Genomic DNA, 24,679 nt, shown 5'->3' on the forward strand with positions numbered 1-24,679 from the left:
ATTAACTCTATTCTTACTGTTTAACTATTAGAGTATCCTTACTATTGTCTTAGAGTAATGGCGGTTAGCGTCCGTTAATGTTTCATCAAAATCCGTACACATGACACCATGTGAGGTATAATTCTTTTTAAAATCCAATATTGCCCTCCGTCTCTCTTCTGTAAGTCGGGTAATATTACCCTCCATCTCTAGAAGAGTTGTCCCTGACAAACCCTTTTCTACTTTCGGCTGCCAGCAAGGCCTCTAGCACTAGATAAAGTGGCGTCATCACCGGTATGCTGATCAATCAGTTAAGTCCAAGATCAGAAATGTATGGTTGAATTTATAAAGCTTTGTTTTTTTTTTTCGTAGTGGACTGGCTCTCTCATGATATAGTGTCTTGATAGGAGCAAACTTTGAATATTGAGGATGATGGGCGAGACAAGGGAGAATCTGGGCTCAAAACTTTGAATTGGGATTTTGAAAATCATCTTGATTTGAGGGTTATTTTTTAGAAAAAAACAAAGAAATTATTTTCCAGTTCCCAATTAAGGAGGGCATTCCACCCTACCAGCAGAGGCTTATTTTTGCTGGAAAGTAGCTTGAGGATGGATGGACTCTTGCAGACTACAACATTCAGGAGTGCCGTCAAAGCTCCAGGCATTCCACCAGACAAGGAGGGCATTCTATGATATTAGTGTTTTCTCGATGAATATTTCTCGGGTAGACGAAAACAATGAAGTGTGTGCTTGCTGTATTCATTGCCGGCGATCCCACCAAACCAGTAGAGGCTCATATATGTTGGGAAGCAGTTGGAGGACCTTGGCTGACTACAACATACAAAAAGAATCCACATTGCATCTGGTGCTTCATTTTTGTGGTGGGATGCAGGTTTTCATGAAGACTTTGATAGGGAAGACGATCACATTGGAGGTGGAGAGTTCAGTAGAAATTTGCTGAATTTAAAAATCTGTAAAAGAAAAGCTATTTTCTTGAAGAAGAGGATGAAGAGATTTGAGAAAGAAAAAAGAGCTTAATTCTGGCCGTCCCCTTTAGTAGTATTTATATTAAACATATAAAATGGAGTACAACGACTAATATGCCCTTATAGGGCGTCAAGCATCTAAAAACACAAGACTTAGAGAACAATCAGCAAAAGACCTAATATAAATGCTGTGGTTTCCACTTCCTATTTAATAATTAACATAAAAAATTACTGTTAAATCTATACAAAACTGATTAAATCCTGAACAAGGTCTAGTACATTCGACAATGTGAAGCATGGTTTTTAAAACCAGCCCGAAGACTGAACTGGTCAGGGGTCCAGTTACCGGGTTGAACGGTCTGATTGTTCGAACCGAACGATTGGCCCATTTTGACAAAAAAATAAAAAATTTTAAAAAATGAAAACCGGTCAAAATTGTTTGAATGGTTCAAACGGTTCGAGTGGACTGAGCGGTTAACTGCCCAGTTCAGCGGTTTATTGACCAAAATCAATGGTTTTTATGAAAAATCCGGTTTTGGGGAAAACTGGAACCGGGACCGGTTCTCGATTTTTCCGGTTTGACCATCCGGTCCAGTCCGATTTTGAAAACCATGATGTGAAGGCTAATATCCAAGACAAAAAGGGAATCCCACCTAATCAGTAGAGGCTCATCTTTGCCGGTAAGCAACTCGACGATGGTTTGCAACATTTCATAGAGCAGTATTTGAGGGGAAAATATAGCGTTACCAGAAAAAAAAAGAAAAGAAAATAGAGCTATATACATTCAAGAAATGTTCCTCCTCTTGCCCTTCTCCCTCGAGACCGACTCATCCTTCCGACATCTTTTCACTCCATTTGAACTGCACCAAAACCTAAAAGAAAAAAAGAAAAAAAGAAATTCAGTGAGTGATCATGATCAATATCCACATACACATTAAGTTTCGTTGTGATTAATGGTGTCGGCAGCTTCTCTAAGACGTCTCAGAGGTACTGACGGCGGTTATACTGTGAGAGAAAATAGAGACGGAGGAAGAGACAAAGACGAAAAACAAAAGAGGCGGAGACGGAGACAGATGGAAAAAGAGACTGAGACAGAAACGAAAATAGAGATGAGACGAAGGAGCAATTTGCTTCCTATCTTTCTGAAATTATTCACAATTTAGGTTTTATTTTAAAATTTTAAAAAATAATGAAGAACAAATTTGACATTTCAATTTTTCTGTTAACACTTAATTACGATATCAATTATCGGAAATAATAGGAGTGATGCAAGATAATAGTTAAACAGCAATTGCATAGTTAGTCAATTAACTAAACAATAGATTATTATCATTATTATGATTATTATTATTATTAATTTAACTGGAGGAATAATGCTGATTCAAAACCAGATTCATCATTATCGAAGGGGATCCCAAGCTTGTTATTGACTGCCTTAACAATTGTGTGAAGCTGTATGGATATTGAAAGCGATCGTTGAAGATAAAGATGCGGAATAATTGGTTAGCCAATTTCTCATTCTCATCCCGGTTATGTAAGCGTTGAAAACCTGCCTAAACCCTTCAGCTTTTATTTAATTGTTTGGATTTCTGGGGATGTGTTACATCCGTTCGTTCGGTGGAGCCCTTCCTCCCTCTTCCCGTTCTAATTTCTATCGGAGAAAAAAGAAAAAAGCATACGGGTTGATTATGATCTGTGCCATTGAAAATGTGTCCAAATCTACCCATTGAACATGTGTACGTCTCTCCACCCATATTATCTGGTATGTCGTAGATAATTGGGCTGGTATTACGAGCAGAACTGTAGCAGAATCGAACTGTTAGACAATCCTTTATTCCTCAGAGGTGTCAGTGTACGTCATGCATGTAAGTGTTCATTCAATTTCAAGAGGGGAAACATGGACTGGAATACTGGACTGTGTCTGCATTTTCCAAATTAAAAGGAGAAAGTAAATAGAAGACAACCCAATCCATGTTTCTGTAATTGAATGGGTAAGTGGTGGAAATTAAATCTGCCATCCAAAATCATGTTCAAAGTTCATGGGGATTCGTATTCCAGTCCAGACAACCCATAATAAGAAATTGAACAAATTGTTGCAGTGGGCGCTCAAGGAAGAATTCTTTCAGTAGAACCAGTCTATACACCTCAGCGGTGATCGAGGCGGCAGCAAGGATAAGAGAGAAGAGGTCATTCCATTCAATTCAACCGTTTTACCAGTCCATGTACACCTCAGAGGTGACCACCAAGACACAGAGAGAACCAGTCATCGATTTTACAGATTATTGGTTTTTACTTTTTACTACGATTCAATTCTCCATCTATTTAGGGTGGCGAACATATAAAAAAAAGTGTAGTAGGCAATAGCTTTACTCACCCCCTTTTGTTTAATTTAACAGAATCAAAAGAAAGTATGAGAGACCAAAACCAAATAAACCATCTATAGATTACGAAGAAAGTTTGAACCAGAAGCGGTCAAGCCATGATCCAGTTGTTGAAAAATTCAAAGTACGACACCACAGTCTGATCTTTCCCACGAGGCCAAGACCCTCCACTTGTTTTCTGTTGTTTCTATAAATATATAATCTGGGAACCTCCTCTTCTCCTCTCCAAATTCAATTCTATCAACGAAGAGAAATGGCAACCTTACAAACTCTGCTATCTAGTTCTTCCTCCTCGTCTTGTCAAAGAAGAATTAAAGCTACCCTCCATGCTCCTAAACTTCAAAGGGTTCATCTGTCCGTTCCGAAGCTACCAACCAAAAGGGTGACGGAGGATTTGAACATAAAAAGTGGATACTCAGTCACAACAACTACCCATATGGATAAGAAGACGGATATTGGCACAGAGGACGATTCGGTCGCTACCAGGGTGATCATGGAGCTTTATGCAATTGCAGATATGGTATTAGACAGAGCGGAGATGCATGCCAACATTGGAGAGCAGCGAAACAACTGGAACACTCTCCTGCTCACATCCATTAACACAATCACTTTAACCGCCGCGATAATGGCTGGACTGGCAGCTACGGGCAGCATGGGAGCTCCCCTTCTAGCTCTCAAGCTATCGTCAACCCTCTTGTATTCTGCAGCTACGGGAATACTGATGGTGATGAACAAGATCCAGCCCTCTCAACTAGCTGAAGAACAACGCAATGCAGTGAGGTTGTTCAAGCAGCTCCATGGGCAGATACAAACTACACTTGATCTGGGTAGTCCTACGCCCAAAGACGTGAAGGATACCATGGAGAAAGTGTTGGCGCTCGATAGGGCGTACCCACTTCCGTTGCTAGGGTCAATGCTCGACAAGTTCCCGGCTACAGTAGAGCCTGCCGTATGGTGGCCTTCAGGGTGTTCTCCAGAACAACTTTCAGTGCAACAAAAACAACCCAATGAAAAGATGGGGACAAATGGGTGGAACGACAACTTAGAAGAGGAAATGAGGCAGATTCTCGGGGTGTTGAGGAGAAGAGATATGGAAGAGTACAATAGACTTGGCAAGTTAGCTCTGAAAATTAACAAAGTTTTGGCCATTTCAGGCCCTCTGTTAACGGGGATCGCTGCTGTTGGTTCTGGTTTTGTGGGATCTCCTTCTCATGGTTCATCGGCCGTCTTGGTCAGCGTTGCAGCGGGAGCACTAGCAATCATAGTTAACACGATGGAACACGGTGGGCAAGTGGGAATGGTATTTGAGATGTACAGGAACTGTGCAGGGTTTTTCAGACTGTTGGAAGAGTCCATTGAGTCCACATTAAACGAAAGGGATACAAATACAAGAGAGAACGGGGAGTTGTCTGAAATAAAGGTGGCTCTGCAAGTAGGAAGAAGTGTAACCGAGCTTAGAGATCTCGCAGCCTCGTCTTCTTGTGCAGCGACAAATGCCACGGAAGAGTTTGCAAGCAAGCTCTTTTGAAATTAAAGGTCTCTCGTAATTTTCCATACAATTCTTTAATTTTTTTTTCCGTAATTTGTTTGTATATATAATTATTTTTCATAGAGGTCATTGCTTGGTGTAATTGTGATTAAATATCGGGATGACAATGGTGATAATGCGGATTCAACTATTCAGAAGAATCAAGTGGCAAAGGTTAGGTCTCCAGTCCAACCATCCCTGGACCTAGATAACTGGGACTGTTTTTTTTTTTTTTTTTTAATTATGTTTCTTTACTTTTGTACCCAAATGACCTCTCCTAGCTTACTAGAATTTTTTAATGTAAAAGGTTGTAATTGAATGGTTATGTTCAAATAGAAAGTGATGAATGCAGTTTCAATGGTGCTGAATCCTTTCTGTTTTCATGTGGGCCATTTCTTAATTAAGAATCAAGTTTTGTAATGACAATCGTTTCCTAATATTATAATTCATTGTGAATACACTATATTTAAACGGCATGTGAGGCCATGACGATTTTCCTTCAAACGGGTTGTTAGCCTACTAAAAAAAGGGTAAACGTTAATTCAAATGAAAACCATATAAAAGAACGGGGAAAATCGTTTTGTTTCCTGATTCAGGTTAGAAAATTACGTCATTTCCTTTGATGACAAGTCAGATTGATTTTAGTTTATAGAAAAAAAAGTATAAATTGCAAAGACCGCCCATTTCTATGGGGTTAGTGATATAAATGCTCCCTGCACTTTCATTTGTGACAAACACCCCCTATCTCATAGTAGGTTAGTATTACGTATTACGTCAGTTAATTTCTGAAAAGATTTTCATTTGGTTATTTAAAACTTTTTCATTTGGCTATTTTAGTTTACTCTTTTCGCTTACACTTTAATAATCCAATAATTCATAAAAATATTGCTTTTCATATAGTTATAATAGTTGGTGTAGCATATATGTAGGTTCTTTTTCATCCGTGATGGCATAAAAGATGTGAATGTATTTTTTTGGGTAAATTTCTTAAACTACCTTTATTGTTTAGTTAATTGACTAAGTGTATTCTTACTGTTCGAAAATTGACTAACGCTACTCCTACTATTTATGACAATTGACTAATACTTCCCTTACTATTAGTGCCCGTTAATATAAAGATAAAAAGACTATTTTATCCTTTATTCTTCTTCAAATTTTTAAAATAAAATAGTAAAAAAGAGAAAGAAACATTGGTTTGAAAATTGACTAACGCTACCCCTACTGTTTCTGACAATTGACTAATACTTCCCTTACTATTAGTGCCCGCTAATATAAAGATAAAAAAGACTATTTTACCCTTTAATCTTCTTCAAAATTTTAAAATAAAATAGTAAAAAAAGGAAAGAAACGTTGGTTCATCAAGCCCTATTGGAGCTCTTCTTCGAGAGGCCCTCGATGATTGGAGCTGTTCAAGGCATGATGACCGGCCTTGTTTACATCACTTTGGAAGCAGGTAGGTCTTTGCATAGAGTTGTGAATTCTCCATGCAGATCGTAGTTACGGGGGTTGACCATTTTGTTTGCAAACTATTTTATCCACTATTCTCTTTTAAATTTTCAAAGTAAAGCATTAACTCCGATCAATTCAATCATTGAAGAACTTTTGTTTGCCGATGAGGGGAGGAGAGAAAAGAAAATGTAAGCTCTGGACTCTAGAATTCTGAGAAGAAAAGCAACAAATGACATAGAGTCCAGAGTGACTATTGAAAGCGGCGATTGACACAAAGTCTAGAGTCATGAGTGAGTTAGAGCAAGCCAAACGATGAAAACAATTGGTCCATGGATGGAGGTGGCGATTGAAAACCTCTTCAATCACATATTGCGCAAGCGTGAGGGGTTCGTAATTCCCACCGAAAACCACACCGCCAAGGAGATGGGGAAATGAGTGCTTCCGTAAGTTGATGAGTGTTGGCTTGATCGAGCCCGTCTATGAAAAAGGATGTAAAGCTGTAAAGTGCTGTAGAATGCACCATTGGATTCAGCATATGGTGATTTTTGTCACTAAAGATTTGAGATTCTTTAACATCGATTCGAGCGGAAATCCCATATCTCCCACTGATTTTTTCTGATATGAAAATGGCGCAGACGAATTCTCTCGCTGAGCATGCTTGGTGACAATCAATAGAGGATCTCCAGATCTACGAAATTTCTATCACGAGGACCTGCAGACACTGTTCAATGTGAATGCACAGTATCTTGATTTCAAAAAGGTTGGCAAGAGTGATGGGCTATTGATGACGAGGAAGTTGGTTATTCTTCAACTAGGTAAATGGCAGAGACGATTGAAGCATCAAATTGAGGTGGAGGACGAAGTTTATCTAAAAGATTTGGGATCTATAAAGCATTTGAGTTATTTGAGCCTTCAGGGCATATGCTGAATAACGAAGCTTCCAGCTTCAATTTGCAAGCTCACCAATATCAAAATTCTGGATCTCTGAGCATGTCAAAATCTGGAGGAACTACCGGCCGGGATAGCATCTATAAAGAACCTGACTCACTTGGACCTATCTGATTGTTTCTTGCCAAGTTGCAGGTGCTGAAGGGATTTGTAATTTGTAACTCCAAGACCAAAGATGTATGCAAACTGAGCGATTTAGTTACACTGAGAAAGCTAAGGAAGTTGAGCCTAAGCATCAACATAGAAAACAAAGCAACTACTAATTCATAATCGCATATTGTTCAATTACAAATTTATCTTGGGTCCTCCAATTGTCAAAGGTTTTAGCCCCACTATCTCCGTTGTAGCTTTTTGATATAAATATGGCTCTTGTTTTGTCGATGCCAACTACACCTTCGGTTTCCCCATCCAAAATCTACCTTTATATCCCCAGTCATGGTGACCTAGCAGACCAAATCTTCCCCTCAACCCAGAAGACATCAACCCAAAGTTCTGCTCCATCGTTCAAACCAAGGTTCAAAGTATCGACATATATTGGTCCATATCGACCGATACGTATTATTCCAGGACCCCTCCAATACGCCCTTACAGTGGGTGTACCGGAGGTCTAACCAGTTCAAGGGGTAGAGGAGACCTAAACCGGCCCCCTTGAACCGATTGTAAAAAAAATAACAAAAAAAGCAACCAATATGTATCGATTTGCCTGATACGCCCCTACCGACGTATTGGGTGTATCGATATTTTGAACCTTGGTTCAAACCATTGATTGAGTCTTCCATCAACTATATTGAGAGTTTGAGACGACGATCTGATCTTGTCTCAGTAAATCAGCCCTCTTGATCGTCACTACATGAGTCCCCACTTAGTAAATCAACTACAGATACATTGTAGGTCCCTTCATTCAACTCATGTTTGTAGATGAGATGCATAGATCTCTCTTTGAAGACAAAGAAATTTAGGGTGTAGTAGCCTTTGGTCCTCCGACGAGGTGGGGATGTGAGGAGATGGGGGTAGATTTTTTCTCAATGTTGTTTCTATACCTAAATCAGGCATGTGCCAACCAACTCTCATGGCCATTGCTGATATCAATATCGTGAGGACTCATTGTTGGCATCTTGAGTTTCTGTAGCCTTATTGCTGAATTGTACAGCTTCGGTCTACCAACAGACTTCGTCGGTGGTAGTTCTCTGTTCACCGTCAAGAAGACAATGAACAAAGATGAAGATGGAGGAAGGAGAAGAAGAGGAAGGAGAAAGAGAAGAAGAGGGGGAAAGAGAGAGGGAAGAGGACAGAGAGATCGGGGAAGGGACCTGGTTGGAGGTGGATTGGGTCAATGCCTGTTCGTCATCATTGTGTTGAGAATTGGAAGGGATGATGAACATTGTTTTTCGATTCTCTCAAAAATGAATTTGGGACGAGGGAAGGGGTAATATTGGATTTTAAAAAAAATTTAAACACCACGTGGTCTCACGTGTATACGGCGGGTTTTGACGGAATGATAACGGATGCTAACGGTAAGGGAAGTATTAGTCAATTGTCAGAAACAGTAGGGATAGCGTTAGTCAATTTTTAAATAGTAAGAATACACTTAGTCAATTAACTAAACCATAAGGTACTTGAGATTCTTCTTATCCAACAACGATGTACCAAATAGCTCTTCACCCGTGAGATAGTGGCAAGTGGCAACAACTTCCGATGAAGAACGAATAGGGTTATAGTCAAATGGTTCTCCAACGGTATATTTCATGCCCTTGAATTACAAAGAAGGCATTTGGCAATTAGCATCTTTTGTCAGTTAATTTAACTGTCAGGGGTCTTTGTCACAACGTAAAACTTCAGGGGGCCTTAGATGTATTTGTCACTGATCCCATAGCCTAGGGCGTATTTGTAATTTACCCAAAAAACCAACACAATAGCTTTCAAGACATTATATATATATATTGATAGTATTCAAGAAGTTATATTGGACGGAACACCATTCTTCTTGTTTAATTACAAATCAAACCTAATTTAATCTCCTAAATCAAATGAAAAGCTCGGTGGGTTGTGGGTTATTTAATAATAAATCAAACCAAATTTAGTCTCCAGAATACTCATTCCGTCATTCTAAATTCTTCCAAACCTAACAGCTTGGACGGTGGGTTTTCAAACAAAACAGGTACATGAGCCACTAATTAGTGATACTGTATTGCCAATAAAAAATTGGAAATTCTATTGCCAATGCTCTCCAAATTCCATCTCCATCAAAACGGAATAATTGAAAAAGGTTTTTATTTTTTCCTCTAATCCTGAAGCAGTCTTATTGGTACTATTGATTTGAAGAAATCTTTATATAATGAAGTATTCCTAAATCCTTAACTATACTTCCTAGGTCAGGATGAAATTCAAACTGAGACAAATTAATAATATTCAGCTTGAGAAGTTGGTAAAAGGCAATTGGTCACCGTGTTTATAGTACACAAAACATGGATATCAGACACAATTCCATGAAGCATCTTGGGAATGAAGAAAGTAAAAGGGATATGAACCAAAAGGAAGCCACATTACCATGCCAATATTTGGTGTTATCTGCAAATGTGAACCACAAGTCTGTACTGTAACTAGAAAGGCATCTCATCCCAAGCTCAAACGAGGTGGGATGCAGTTTAGAACCTGATGAAGGGTTTATGAAATCCAACAGAAGGCTTCCTACAAAATTTTATTGTGGTCCAACAAAATTAAGATATACTAGATTTCACATATACTGGCAAATCACAAAATCAAGAAGTTGCTCTTGGTATGTTTTCATATATCAAGAAGCAACCTGCGAGGATCCTCCACAACATCCTTAATACGGCGCAAGAAGAAAACTGCCTCTCTTCCATCAATCAGCCTATGATCATATGTCAATGCAATGTACATCATGGGCCTTGGGACAATGTTGCCCCTGACAACCATTGGTCGAGTCACTATTGAGTGCATACCCAGTATAGCCGACTGCAAAATATAGATGATTGTGAGGAATCATTCTGATAAAATGGAAATTCTAGCTTCAGATAAAAATAAGGAAAAAGAAATACTCAATGTTCAAAGTATCCATATTGGCTGTATTGTATCATATATCTTTTGATGCCTGAAACACTAAATATTAAGACTTTAAATATTTTAACTTTTGAACATTAAAATATATGATTAAACAGGTCTACTGTCACTTTTTCAGAAAAAAAATATAAAAAATAAATAAATTTTGGTTAGCTGAACTCTTGCTACGCAAATTTTTGCATATCAAGAGTGTCAATACTTTGAATCTTGCAGGAAATATGTGCAGTTTAGCCATACCTGTGGAGGGTTAATAATTGGGGTACTCAAAAGGCTTCCATAGACACCACCATTGGATATTGTAAATGAACCCCCGGCCATCTCATCAATTGATATGGTGCCATCATTAGCCTTCCTTGCAAGAGTATTAATCTCTTTCTCTATCTCAGCAAAGTTCATTTTATCTGCATTACGGATGACTGGAACAACAAGGCCCTTCAAAAATCAAAACACAACTTAGTACATTTCACATCCAACTTTTTTATTTCTAAACAGTACAACCTTTACAGATATATTCAGTATGATTTTAGAAAACAAGCTAACTTCATCATCACAGAGAAAAGTACAAGAAACCATCATCATCTAAGCCTTGTCATATGGGGAGAAAAGCGCAATAAATGTTCAGGGAACAAAGACCAGGCATTCTATGGTATGATGAAATAAGAGTTGCCAAGAAAATGTAACATTCAAAAATCTTTAGTTTGTTATGGTTTTAGTTGTTAACTTTTCATAATTGAATTTTCTCTCATCAGAATCCTGCCATCAAATTTAAAACTAGTGGTGTTACAGATTTACCACCCACAGGATGGATGGAATATCAGAAAACCTTACAAACAAGCCCAAAACAAAGCCTCCCTAGTAACTCCTTGCTTAGCTTGAGTGTCAGCCATTCCATTTGCTGACCTTCTTACCCATTTAAATTGCACCCCAATCTCCCTTGCTAAGCTAATAATCTCTCTTAGAGGCTGTCTAAGTGGCCATACTCCCAAGTTTCCAGATTGCATCCATCCTATTACCAGCTTGGAGTCTCCTTCCACTTCTAAGTGCTGCATTCCCCATTGTTTCACCAATCTCAGGTCATGATTTCTGCCCTTAAGGAATCTCTCATCTCAATCGGGCCTGAGTAAAGGGCCAAGACTTTTCCTTCCTCATTTCTGAAAAACACCCCCAACTCCCAATTGACCTGAATTACCCAAGGAGCTTCCATCAAAGTTTAACTCACCCTGAACTGAGGCGGTGGTAATGCATAACCTTGATGAGAGACAATACAACTATAGCACTACAATTTCTAATTAAATCAGTTGAGAAGTCCTTGAAGAGATGCTGCACTTTTAGCCAATGCATAACCTTGATGATGATAACCTCAACAAGTGCTTCCTTGGATTTTTCTTGCCCTTGGAAGATCCTATTGTTTCTCTCTTCCCAAATTGACCAAAGGATAGCTGCTCTTGTTATTCTCCACATTACCTTGCCTCTTTTCTTTGGTTGTTGGAAGAAGCTAGAGTAAAAAAAGTTCAACACGTCTGGCGAGGATTCCATTTGCAACCAAAAAGAGAAGAGAGAACCCATCCCACAAATTAGAAGCAAAAGGACAAAAAAATTCAAAAGATGAGTCATTGTCCCACCATTTCTTAAGTAAAGGCAACAGACATGTGGGGAATAGCACCAATCTAGCCTTTTTCTTTGAAGTACACCCATAGTATTGATCTTTTGGAGAGCCACTTCCCAACAAAAAGCCCTAACCATTGGTGGCACAGGAGAATACAACACTTCTTTAGTAGGAAAAGAGATAGGTACAACAGAAGGCTGAACTAAGGTACTGAAAAAAGAAGAACAAGAGAAAGTCCCTGAAGAAGATTCTTTCCAAATTCTATTATCTAGGCAACAAAGATCTAGGAAAACTGGACTCAACATAGTGAACAATTCATCTGCATAAGCCAATTCTGAATCCCTCAACCCTCTTCTCAAACCCAAATCCCAGGTCCCCTCAAACACACAGAGTGAGGAGATGGTTTTCAATTTATTTAAGGGAAAGAGAATACATTACGATCCTTAAGGGGGGGGGGGGTGGTTTCCCAAGCCAAAGATCCTCCCAAAACATAATTTTATTACCTAAGCACACATCAAGTCTGATGAAAGGCAGAAAGGAAAGCAAGACTTCAACAATGGCTTTCCAAGTGGAGAAATGAGAAGCCCTAGAGTCGACGCTTCCCATCCAGTAGCTGCCATCCAGTGAATACCTTCCACCACTAAGTGTCACAAATTGTTCTGCTCTAAAGGAAATCTCCACAACCACTTTCCTAACAAAGCTACATTTCTTAATCTGATGCCAATGCCTAGACCCCTGACTTCCTTTTTCCTAGAAACTACTTCCCACTTCACTAAATGGTTCTTTTTTGAGTCACCCGGTTCCCACAGAAAATCTCTCATAGCCTTCTCTTAACTTATTGGCAACCTTGACATGTAGCTTAAAGGTAGACAAAAAATACACTGGAAGGTTGGCCAGAGTGGACTTGATTAAAGTGATCCTACCCCCTAGTGAGATATAATTTCTATTCCACCCAGCTAGCTTCTTAGTGAATATTTTGAAAACTGGGTACCAAAAGCTTTTTGTTCTAGGGTTTCTCTCCAAGGGCACTTACCTCATAACCTAAAGACCTAGCCACCAATTGCAGCTCGTCTTCTCGTATATTCACCACCACTACACAACTCTTATTCCATATGACTTTCAGATTGGAGACTCTCTTAAAGTGTGTCACCACCAATCTCAAATTATCCATCTCCTCAGGTTCCCCCTTCACAAAAGAGAATGATATCATCTGCAAATTGTAGGTGAATGACAACCATACCTTCTAACTCTCCAACCTTTGATTTGGTTCCTTGAATCAGCCCTAGAAATCAAGAGACACCCACTACTAAGGTGAAGAGGAAAAGGTGACAATGGGTTTCCTTGTCTAAGGCCCCTCTTTGTAGGAAATCAAGAGGCATCCACTACTATGGTGAAGAGGAAAAGGTGAGAATGGGTCTCCTTGTCAGTAAGATTGAAAACTGACAAGAGGTAGGGAGTTACTGTTCATTCCAACCCCCATAAATCTTAGTTCCACCGTACAATTGCGGTAGGTGTCAGCTCAGAATTGATGCCAATACATGAGCAAGTATTGGTGTTTAGGTGGTGTTTGAAATTTTGAATTGTTGTAGGTCTGCAGTGGAATTCAGAATTTTGAGGTGGAGTGCAGTCTATTTATCCTTTTTTTTGTAATCTACACATTCATTGGCTATTAAGATCTGATCGATAATTTGTCTCCCTTTCACAAAGGCCCCTTGATTCGGTGATATTAAGAAAGGGAGGACTTTCTTGAGTCTTAGGGCAAGAACTTTAGAGATGATCTTATACAAACTCCTAATCAAACTGATAGGTCTAAAGTCCTTGGGCTGAACTACATGCACCTTCTTAGGGATCAAGGCTATAAAAGTAGCATTTGCACCCGCATTTATTTTTCCTCTTTCAAAGAACTCTAAGAAAACCTCCATCAGGTCATCACCTAAGATACCCCAAAAGTCTTGATAAAAAGCCATAGTGAATTATTTTTCAGTTATTTTGTATCAAGAAAATTCCATTTCGATTGATTATTCTTGCCAGTAAGTTGGACATGTTTTAATCACATGGAATCAGAGGAGGCTGTTACTCCCCCAACCAAAAAGGAAGAAAAGAAAATTCCTTTTCACATCTTGTATACTAGGCATTCAGAACCCCTTAAGAGTTAGTTTACCAATTCATCATTTCACCTAAAATCTATTTTGTAGCCTATGATTTCTGGATACCTACATGACTAATGTATTGGTGTTGGAGACAATACATACCCAACATGTCACCAGACATCCCCTTCTATATGTACTCTATAGCATTAACACTTTAAAAATATATAAAATGGTATATCTTAACAAATCATATTACAAAAAATCTGTGTTATGTTAAAATTCTAATTACCTTTGGAAAGATATAAAAACATGATATAAGCATATTATATGGGATGCCGGCACTCATATTTGTGTGGGATTTTAAGAAATGGATTGTTATATCCCTGTTTCCTGTATTCATGTCCATGTCAATATCCGTATTTGAGCATCATAGATTTATCAAATAGTTTTTATTAGCATAAGATCTAAAATATGGAAGAAACAAGTGTTTTCACAATTCTATGACCTGCTCTATTGACTGCTTAAACAGTGTTATACATGTGATTACATTATTATCTTAGAGCATACTTTTTCCTATGGAATAATCATTGTATAGGGGGCAACTAGTCAATGCTTTGTCTAATAAAAACAGAAACAACCATCATTACCCTAAGTCCCTGACTAATACATACACACTCTGCTTTTTTTTTTCTTTTTTTTTCGATAATCATAAACACTGCTATTGATGACACCATCAATCACTACTATAGATGCTAAACCTGTCTACCATTTTTACAACAATACCTATTGTTTATTTATGATCAATCAATTTGAATGAACCTTTGTGATTTTTCTACCTGAAAGTTCAGAAAGCATAAAACATGGGTGTCCCATCAGTTATCATTTATCACCAGGAATATAATAATAAAAATAAAAATAATAGAATAAATGCCACTGATAGCAGAAATAACAAAAGATGCATCAAAATAATGGAGAAATTACATCCATGAGTCATCTACAAACCTTAGGAGTACCAACAGCAATACTAATATCAATATAATCCCTATATATGATATCATCCCCATCAATGACTGCATTGATTATTGGCTGATTCTGAAGCCCACTGACAGCAGCCTGAAACAAAATTGAAATTGTAAAGAATAAAACATGTATGAATACATACATCATACAATATTATAAAACTCTTTGGCATTTGTTTCCAGAAAATGAAAAAGGAAAATCTTTTGGAACACTTCCTTTTGAGATTTGTTAGAGTTTATGGAACAAGAAGATCGAACAATTTTTGAAGAGAAGAGAAAAGAACATGGAAGGATTTTGTAGAGATATAAGGTTGCTTGTTGTGGATAGGTTGATGGCATCTGAAGTTTGAAGATGTAGGTAGATCTCTCCATTTGGTTCAGAGTTTTGGTCTTTGCTTGACATAGTAGTAATGTAAGAGTATGTAAAAGTGCTATTATATATGATGCTTTATTTCTCATCTTGAGAAATGTTTTGGCTTTTTAAAGTGTGCCTTGACACATACAACATTATATACATATTTACGTAACAATAATTAGTATTATGTGAAACATCTTACTTACTTTGACAAATCCTGACATAAATCCTAGTTTCAGACCATGCTTCTCCAGAAAGGCATCTTTATAATCAGAGCGGAGCTTCATCAAGTTAGTCCTGCATTATTCAGACACTTATGTCAAAACATGCATGAATGTTGGTTATAGTTTAAAGACATTCACACAATTAAAGCCTAAACTTTAGCAAATTTCAAAAAAAAAAAAAATGCTTCAAAAGCTACAGCAAATTAATGGTAGGTAGATATGGTTGGTCCAAATCCTACGTGGAATTAAATTATTATGAGTTAGCTTACATATCAACTTCATTGAATGTTGTCAACATTGCAAATGTGTTCTGAGAGTCTTTCAAACGTGTTGCTACCCGTTTTCTGAGCCTTGTCATAGGAACCTGTAATGGTTATAAGTTGTCAAGAATTGGATCATTTACAGGATTCTTTGCTAAATACAACTTAGGAAACTCTTAGTGCATATATGTCTTGAGAGACTTACCCGTCTTTCCCTTTCCTTGGGAGGAAGCTGAGGTTCTGTAGCTGAGGCTTTTGGTGATGGTGAAGGTGTTTTAGGCCTCTGCTTGATGGCAAGAATGTCGGCTTTAGGCTCTTGTTTGGCCACAGTCTCCTTTTCTGGAGGAGGTGGCTGAGAAGCCTCTTTATCCGACTTCTTCTCTGATGGAGTAGCAAGTGCAGCACCTTCACCAGACTTTGAAATAACTGCAATCTTGGTTCCTGGTTCCACAGTATCACCTTCCTTCGCTACAAACTATATGCAATTAAGCAGAGACATTAATCTACCACATTCAGGGCCCTACCTGATTTTAAGGAGCAATCAAAAGATAAGTTGACAATTTTTCAACCAAGACACCATTCATTACTTATGATATTTTACCATCCTACCTTCTGGATAACTCCAGCTTCAGGACTTGCAACATCAATGGTCACCTGATCATAAATGCACAATTAAAGATTATGGGAAATGCTTTGTTTCAATCCCAACAATCAAAGGAAGTTTTTGTATTACAATTTTCCATACATAAAAATGAACAGCATTTTGCTTTACAACATCTAATACACATTGCATCATGATAAATACCTTATCTGTTTCAACTTGAGCAATTGGTTCATCAACCTGTACACTATCACCCGGTTCTGCTCTAAATATAGTAGATCCAATTAGCTCCCAGACAAGATATTAAGTACAAATACATGCAAAAACTTCATATAAGAAAGCAGAATATGACTTCTTACTAATTAAACATCACAAAGCTGTCAAAAGAACATACTCTTCAAGAATTTTGCAAGAGTGCCATCAGTTATAGATTCACCCATGAAGGGGACAACCGCATCAACCATGTCACCTTCATCAGACAGAGGAAGAATAAAAAAAAAAAAAAAAATGGAAGAGAAACAGACAGATGCATGTACATGTGTTTATTTACACTAATTAGTGAATTTATTTTGCTGACCAAAAAAGATTTACAAAGACCCAGTGAGAGGTGTGAGGCGCCACTTCTCAATAAACTTAAACAAGATTACAACTGAGCCCAAAACAGATGATCCCTATAAACCCCTCATTCAGCTAAAGCATCCACCGATCCATTGGCCAATCTTCTTTCCCACTGTACTCTAAGAGTCATATTTCTAGTCAACCATTTAAACCTTTTCAAATCATCCCCATAAGCCAAAATTAGTGTTTCTGGGTCCTTCAGCCATCCTGTCACCAACTTAGAGTCTCCTTCAATGATTAGTTTCTCCATATCCATCTGTCTTGCTAGCTGAATTCCTTGAAGAGCAGCAAGGATCTCAGCTCTAATTGAATCATTCTCCCTGGCTGGACCTGAGAATAAAGATAACATGCAGCCATCCGTCGTCCTTCTCTCTAAATGCGCCCCTTATGCCCAAAGGACCCAGATTTCCTTGACTGCTACCATCAAAATTAAGTTTAACATACTCACTTTCAGGTGGGATACCAGAAGGAGACAAATCTTCTTTTTCTTGATGAACTAATTGCTACAGCCTTCCAATTCCTCCAAATATCATCAAAGGAGAGGGTTGAAAAAATAGGCAAGGTTTTTACCCAATGTATAGCCCTTGTTAAAGAACACATTCCATCACTGCTTCCAAGTTTCTTTCCTTCTCTAGGAAAATTCCAGCCTTTCTTTCTTCTGAAATGGTTCAAATCAAGGCTGCCCTTGTGCTTCTCCAAAGAAGTATTCCCCTCCTCTTGGGCCAGCTTAAGGTGGTTGGGTCAAAAAGCTTGCATATCTCCAAAGGCAAAGTCCACCCACATCCAAAAGGTGAGAACCTTTCACAAATACCTATAGTAAAAGGACAAGAAATTAAGAGGTAGTAACAATTCTCCCCATTATCTTTACAGAGAACAGACCAGTTTGGAGATAAGCAGAGAAGGCCTTCTCTTTTGTAAAAAAATCGAATGTATTTAATCTTTCCATAAAAAAACTTCCCAACAAAAAGAACACACTTTTGGAGGAATGGGTTTGCTCCAAAACTCTTAGGATGAAAGAAAAGAGTGGACCAAGAGGGGCATGGAGAAGAAAAAAAAAGAGGCACATGTGAAAGACCAAACAGGTGAGGACACCAAACACCCATTAGAAGTGGAAGGGTCTAAGCACACACTTTCAAGGATTTTCATGAGGCTAGCCACTGAGTCAAGCTTCTACTCTCTCAGGCCCCTTCGGAAAATCAAATTCCAAGAAATGCCATTAAAAAGGAACAAGACACAATTCGCAATAGGCTCTACCTTGAATAAAGAAAATAGCATACAAGGAAGGTCTTTTAGTGTTACGATTCCAAGCATAGTACCTAACTAGGTTGAGAAAGAGAGGAAGAATACCTGAAATGGCTTTCCAAGGAGAAGATAAGGTTGCTCGATGAGATACTCCAGCATCCTAGCCATTATCCAACCTGCCATGAATGCTCTCTATCACTCTATGCCACAATCTCTCCCTCTCACTAGGCCACCTCATAGTCACTTCCCTAGAAGAGTTGTGTTTCTCAAGCTGACATTACCTAGTCCTAAGTCTCCTTGCTTCTTCTGTCTACGTACTATTTCCCACTTAATCAGATGGTCTTTCTTCCCTTCTCCAGGCTCACATAGGAAATCCCCCATAATTTTTTCTAGTTTTGAAGCCACCCCTTCCAGCATCTTAAACACAAAGAGGTAATAGACCAACAAGTTTTCCAGAGTGGACCTAATTAGAGTAATTCTACCCCCAGAGAGATATAGTTCCTTTTCCAACTTGCCAACTTCTTACAACACCTTTGTATAATAGGGTTCCAAGAACTAGATTCCTTAGAATTATCTCCTAATGGCATACACAACTATTTTAAAGGCCAAGAAGAACACCCAAAAACGGAAGCTATTGAATTTAAATCACTATCTACCAAATTCACCCAAGCTTGAAACGCTCTCAAACAATTTCACCAACCACTTGAGATTTCCATCTTGCTAATAATTATCACCTTTACAAAAGATAATTAGATCATTTGCAAACTGAAGGTGAGTTACCACTTCATTGTTGCTACCAACTCTCCACCCCTTGAACACCTCTAACCTATCCGCAAGGGAGATCAATCTACTAAAAGCATTAACTATCAAGGTAAATAGGAAGGGATAGGGGGGATCTCCTTTTCTCAAACTTCTATGAACTAGGAAAGATCCTTAATCACCCCATTAACCAATACAAAATACCAAGAAGTTGTCAGGCATCCCTCTATCCAAAGACATCACATCATCCATCGCTGAAACTACACAATTTCAAAATCTCCAAAAGAAAGGACCAGTCCACCAAATCATAGCCTTTTCAAAATCATGTTTGCATAAAAATCATTTTTTCTTGTTCTTCTAAAATCCTCCACACACTTATTGGCTATTAAAATTTGATCAATAATCCATCTACCATGAATGAAAGCCCCTTGAGATTGACTAATTAAAGAGGGGAGAATAGTAATCTTAGCAAGAAGACCTTAGCATAATTCTTGTAAATACTTGTAACCAAGCTAATAGGCCTAAAACCTTAGGGCTACACCACATTTGACTTTGTAGAAATTAGAGGTAGGAAGGTAGCATTAATACTTAGGGTCATAAAGTGTTCCTTTATAGACTCACTAAAAACCTCCAACAAGTCCCCTTTAACCAACTCCCAACAATCTTGATAGAAGGCCATAGTAAAACCATCGGGTCCTAGAGACTTTGATCTATCCATAGAGAAAACAACCATCCTTATTTCTTCAAGTTCACACCTGGATTCCAAGAAATTTACTACATTCTCATCCAAGAAGGCCAATCAGTCCCTTCCACAAGTAGCATATCATTTAACTATCTTTGGTAAATGAACTTGAAATGGTCTACAAAGGCCCTAGCTATCTCAATTTGATTGCGGATTATATTTCCATTTTTCTCTGGTTTGTCCACAAAGTTTTTCCATCTTCTACCATTTGCAACTACATTAAAAAAAATTGTAATGCTATGTCCCTCCTTAACTTACTTTTGTCTCCAACAGATCTCCTCCGTAAGAAGAATCTCCAATTCCTTTTTTCAGGTTCCATCTTAATTGCTTTTCCTCTTCACTTAGAATCCCTTGACTTTCTTTTTCATCTATTTGTTCAATTTGACAGAAGAGATTCAATTTCCTTTCATCAATTCTTCCAAAATGGCCTCAACTCCACTCCTTGATTTTATTTTTAATTTTTGTAATTTCCTAGGAAATCTTACTCCCTTCTAGCCGGCATTAATCAAAATCTCCTTCCACAAATTCTCCACCATGGATACAAAATTTAGATAAGTTACTACATGTTTTCAAACTTAAATAGTTTTAGGCCTCCACAAGGCTTTCAAGGCCTAATTTAATTGGGTAATGGTCAAAGGTAACTCTTGGTCAAGCTTTAGAGATCAACCCATCCCAATGAATCTCCCACTTGGGGTTGAAAAGGAATTTGTCCAATTTGGAGAAAAAGGGACTATCTTGAAATTTGGAACAAGTAAACCTGGTTTGTATCAAGGGGATCTTCTTCAGCTCACAATATTATTTGATTCCTCAATGAATCTGATTACATTGAAATCCCCACCCAAACACCAAAGACCATCCCAAAACCCCTTTATTGCAACAAGTTCTTCCCACATCTCATTCCTTTCCCTAAATCTATTGGGTCCATAAACATTAGTAAATACCTAGATGAAACCATCCTCCAAACTCTTTAATGTGACTGAAACAGAGAACCTTTCTATTATCTCCACCAAAGGTTCCACTACATCACCCCTCCCCCAAAAATGCTCCTAGAGGCCCCCCAAGAGGGGGCACAACTCCAATTGATACCCCTCGGCCTCTAAACACTTATGAACCATCTTCAATCCAACAAAGCCAGCTTTGATTCTTAAATCAATGCTATGTTTAGGCTCTCCCTTTTCAATAAATCCTTTATTACCCTTCTCTTTCAAGCACTACCCATACCTCTCACATTCCAACTAATGATCTTCATAGTTACACAAATAGCAAACCCATTAGCAGCTCAAACCAATACTTTGAACCCTTTCTTCTTTCCCCCTCCCACTAAACTCTAAATCTTTCCTCTACATCAAATCTCAATCTCTCTACCTCCAATCTTTTCTTTCTTTTCCTTATAAACACCTTTGGTTTTTCTACCCTTGTAATTTTTAAACCCATCTTTCCTACCACTTCTGTTAACTTTTCTTTTTCTCCTTCCACCCTAGTCTCTCTCTCCCCAACACTGTCCTCTCCATCAGTTCTTCTAACTTCATGCTTGCCCAATATGCTCATTCCCAACATCTTCTCTTTTTTTTTTTAATTCTTCAAGGGAGTAACAAATCATTTGTCAAATTCTTTCACCCTCCTCCCTATTCCCTTTGTAATGATCACCCTCCCCACACTTCCTTCCTTACCCCTTCTCTCTAGCCCAACACCTATAGTTGGACAAGGCTGGGAGACTTTCGATCTGTTATAGGCAAAGTAGAAGCATTAGTAACCAAAACTTAATTCAACTGCATACCTGCAGAATTCAACTCTACACTCCCTATGTTGGAGGAGACCTCAGTGTCTGAGGCACTACTGTCATCACTGCTCGACCAATCCTCATCCAAATAGGGTGAAACTTCAGAAAGAGCCTTCCTTTTTCTACGAGGATTGCGCCGCTCTCGGGAGGCAACCGATTTACTTTGGCAAGGAGATCCTTCTTGAGATTTTTGTGCAGGGCATGCGAGCATGTGAGCATATGCATTTTAGTTGTATGTACATGCACATGCAAATAACTTTCTATCATGCATGAATTATGTAAGGAAAAGCTATTATTCAGCAGGGTAAATGTCATACCATTGTCTGAAGAAAATAATCTACTCCACACACGAATAGGATCCGTTGTTTTTCCAAATGCAACAAATTCCCTACATATTTGCCATGAACATTAAGAAAAACCAGAAAGGATGAGATGTTAACGGGATTAATTCTTATGATGCATGTACTCTTTTTCATTATTATTTCTTTCCTTGTTTTTCTTTGTTTCTAATGAATTAGCATCGGTCATTGTTCCCTCCAGAAAATAAGACAAATTACAGAGGTAGCAATACAGTGGCATTTGGTAACATCCCAATGGAATGTTTCTGCTGTTCCTATAAGAGGAAAGGAACTATTTTTTCCTTTAGGGAGCACCAGAAAGGCTCCTGTGGAACGCTACCAAGCAACTCCTAAAGACTGATACTTGTAAGGAATTATTGTCATGTGAATAATGGAAAATTACATCATTTGAAAAAAGATGAGAACAAACTTCTAACCTCACAGGTTTTGAAGTAACTGAACCACCTGTACCAACTTGAAATTTATAAAGGAGTTACTACTAAATAATGACAGCCACATCAGTGAGATAAAAGGTATAATTAACAGGATTACCAGGCAGTGTGTGGTGAATTAGGTTCTCAACTTCCTTGGATCCTCTTCTAAGTAATAATGCCTGTACAAAGTACAAAGACTAGCAAAATAAGTGTAAGTTCTGGAAAGAAAACAGAAAGAAAATTCAAATTTTAATATAGATATTCTGTAATTTAGGCTCCATTTGGAAAGAATGCAAATACAAATATGTTCAGTGCAGATGCACATACTATCATTTTTCATGAACCTTGCATATTTGTATTTGCACTCTTCCCAAATGGAGCCTTAGTGTTATAAAAGCAAAAGGCACAACAAGAAAATATAAACATAATCCACATTAATCTACAAAACTTAAACTAGTAGCCATGCTTTTATCCCTAGACAGTCCACAGCTTGAGGATCTTTTACATAATAACAACCACTCCGCAATATTGATATACAAGGCTTAAGCAAATTCTATTACTCTTGCGGTAACCTAAAACTAAGACAGGAATATATAATAAGATAATGAAGCAACAAATAAAATAAGTCAACCCATGATGCATGAATACCTTCTTTCGTGCGGTTGTACAACTCCTTGGTCCAGACACGACAGGAATCCTCTGAAGTGACTGCCCTAAAATCTGTAACAAATGGTGTAGGAACCCAAATGAAATAAGCTTATCAATATCCAGCTCCACTAAGCTCAAGTAAATACAGGCAGACGAATATATACATATATACAAGAAAAGAATAACAGAAATGCTGGGTTCTACCGAAGCAGACGATCCACCAAAAGCGAGTTTTCGCCTAATAATCCCCGACATCTTTCCTTTTGTTCCCTATAGAATGACCAGATCAGAAAAAATACAAGCCAAAATAAGATCATGTCTTAATATTCACAAGAGTTAGATATCAATCAGTTGTACTCGATTCAGAACTCATGATGCGAATGAGATTTAATTTCTATCATTAGAACCAACAGAGTAGTTCCATGAAGGAGTAACGTTAAAACGGAGTAACAGAAGATCAAAAATATATCCATTAATTCTAGAAATGATCTTTACAATAAAAACAATAGATTGAACAAGGTCAGATAAATACAAAGCAAAGCAGCAAAGTAGACAGCACTGGGAAATCAAGAAAATAAAATAAAATTATCCGCCATTGTAATATAATATCCAAAAAGAAAAAATTAAAGGAAAGAGAAAGAGTATCGAGTATCGACCTGGTTTGGTTGGAGACGATGAGCTACTTTGAAAAAAGTAAAACCTAACAGAGGGTTTTAACTTTTAAAGGAAAGTGGAGAATGGAGAGAGTGCTCTGTTTTTGGCAACTTGGCATCTATCATGTCATGGCTTATACACATTTTGTCAATGATATAATAAGGAAAATTGGAAAACTTGGAGCGTGATGTGTTCTCCATTGTGGTCGGTTTTCTGTTTTCTGCATGGTGGTGGTGATGGTTATTAACTGCAACAGATTTCCGCCATAAAATGCAGAAATTTATTTGTTAAGTTCAAATGTAAGAAATTATTGGTGACAGGGAGAACGTAAAATCGTTTTGAATCTTTATTTGATCACCACATTAGGTCATGGGTCGAACGGTTCAATCGTGAGATTCCGAATCAACCATCAGATGTGTACACGTTGGACAAATGTATTAAGCTGACATGGCGTATCGTGATTCTCTCTTTCTGAAAAAATCCGTACACGGTACGCTGCGAAGAACGCGAGTTCAGACCTCACGTTTCAGCCGTATATTAGGAGCATCTTACCATGAACAATTATTTTTAAGTATGGAGATGCTCCATATGCACGGCTAAACGTGCTATGAGATCGCCGTGAGGCGCGCTTTGTGAGAAGAACTCGTAACACATTGCATTCATTGGAAATTTTGGCCCAAACCGGTGATTGGTGATTGGCGATTGGTGATTGGTGATGGAAGGAGAGAATCGACACCAGCATCCTCTATGTTCCCCTACTTCATATGTGCTAATGGTTTTGTCATTTGTGAAGATGGGCTCCATTTTGAATCAATAAAAAATTGACGATCATGATAATCCTGATCATAGTTGTATTTGGAGGATATGTTAATGGGATCATCGTTGGGATCTATCTGGAACTCGCACGTGCTTCATTTGAGCTGTTTCTTATACTAGAGAGGGTCTTTTCCTTACCTTC

General features: G+C 38.1%; 1 protein-coding gene and 2 pseudogenes across 19 annotated transcripts; 2 read left to right on the forward strand and 1 right to left on the reverse strand.

The window, feature by feature from the left end:
- Window positions 1-57: 57 nt before the first annotated feature.
- LOC148878291 (polyubiquitin 11-like) lies at window positions 58-2,232 on the forward strand (annotated as a pseudogene).
- A 1,208-nt stretch (window positions 2,233-3,440) lies between these two features.
- Window positions 3,441-4,943, forward strand: LOC148878292 (putative F-box protein At4g22030 pseudogene; annotated as a pseudogene).
- Window positions 4,944-9,793: 4,850 nt separating this feature from the next.
- On the reverse strand, window positions 9,794-24,056 carry LOC148878293 (dihydrolipoyllysine-residue succinyltransferase component of 2-oxoglutarate dehydrogenase complex 1, mitochondrial-like). Of its 19 annotated transcripts, none has more exons than XM_088952492.1 (16): window positions 23,724-24,056; window positions 23,272-23,337; window positions 23,068-23,139; window positions 22,538-22,598; window positions 22,423-22,450; window positions 21,965-22,035; window positions 21,645-21,824; window positions 16,901-16,975; window positions 16,711-16,766; window positions 16,515-16,559; window positions 16,111-16,380; window positions 15,915-16,009; window positions 15,628-15,718; window positions 15,050-15,160; window positions 10,589-10,783; window positions 9,794-10,246 (listed from the first exon to the last, which is right to left on the reverse strand). In XM_088952492.1, the coding sequence occupies exons 2-16, from the start codon at window positions 23,320-23,322 to the stop codon at window positions 10,055-10,057; spliced, it is 1,593 nt and encodes a 530-aa protein (XP_088808618.1). In that variant the 5' UTR covers window positions 23,323-23,337; window positions 23,724-24,056; the 3' UTR covers window positions 9,794-10,054. The 19 variants fall into 19 exon arrangements, with proteins under 19 accessions (XP_088808618.1, XP_088808599.1, XP_088808583.1 ...); XM_088952473.1 differs by having other exon boundaries at window positions 21,645-21,827; XM_088952457.1 differs by having other exon boundaries at window positions 22,423-22,459.
- Between the last annotated feature and the right edge of the window lie 623 nt (window positions 24,057-24,679).

This window comes from Nelumbo lutea, chromosome 1 (genome assembly GCF_056320005.1).
Source record: "Nelumbo lutea isolate HS-2025 chromosome 1, American lotus-T2T, whole genome shotgun sequence".
Taxonomy (NCBI): Eukaryota; Viridiplantae; Streptophyta; class Magnoliopsida; order Proteales; family Nelumbonaceae; genus Nelumbo; species Nelumbo lutea.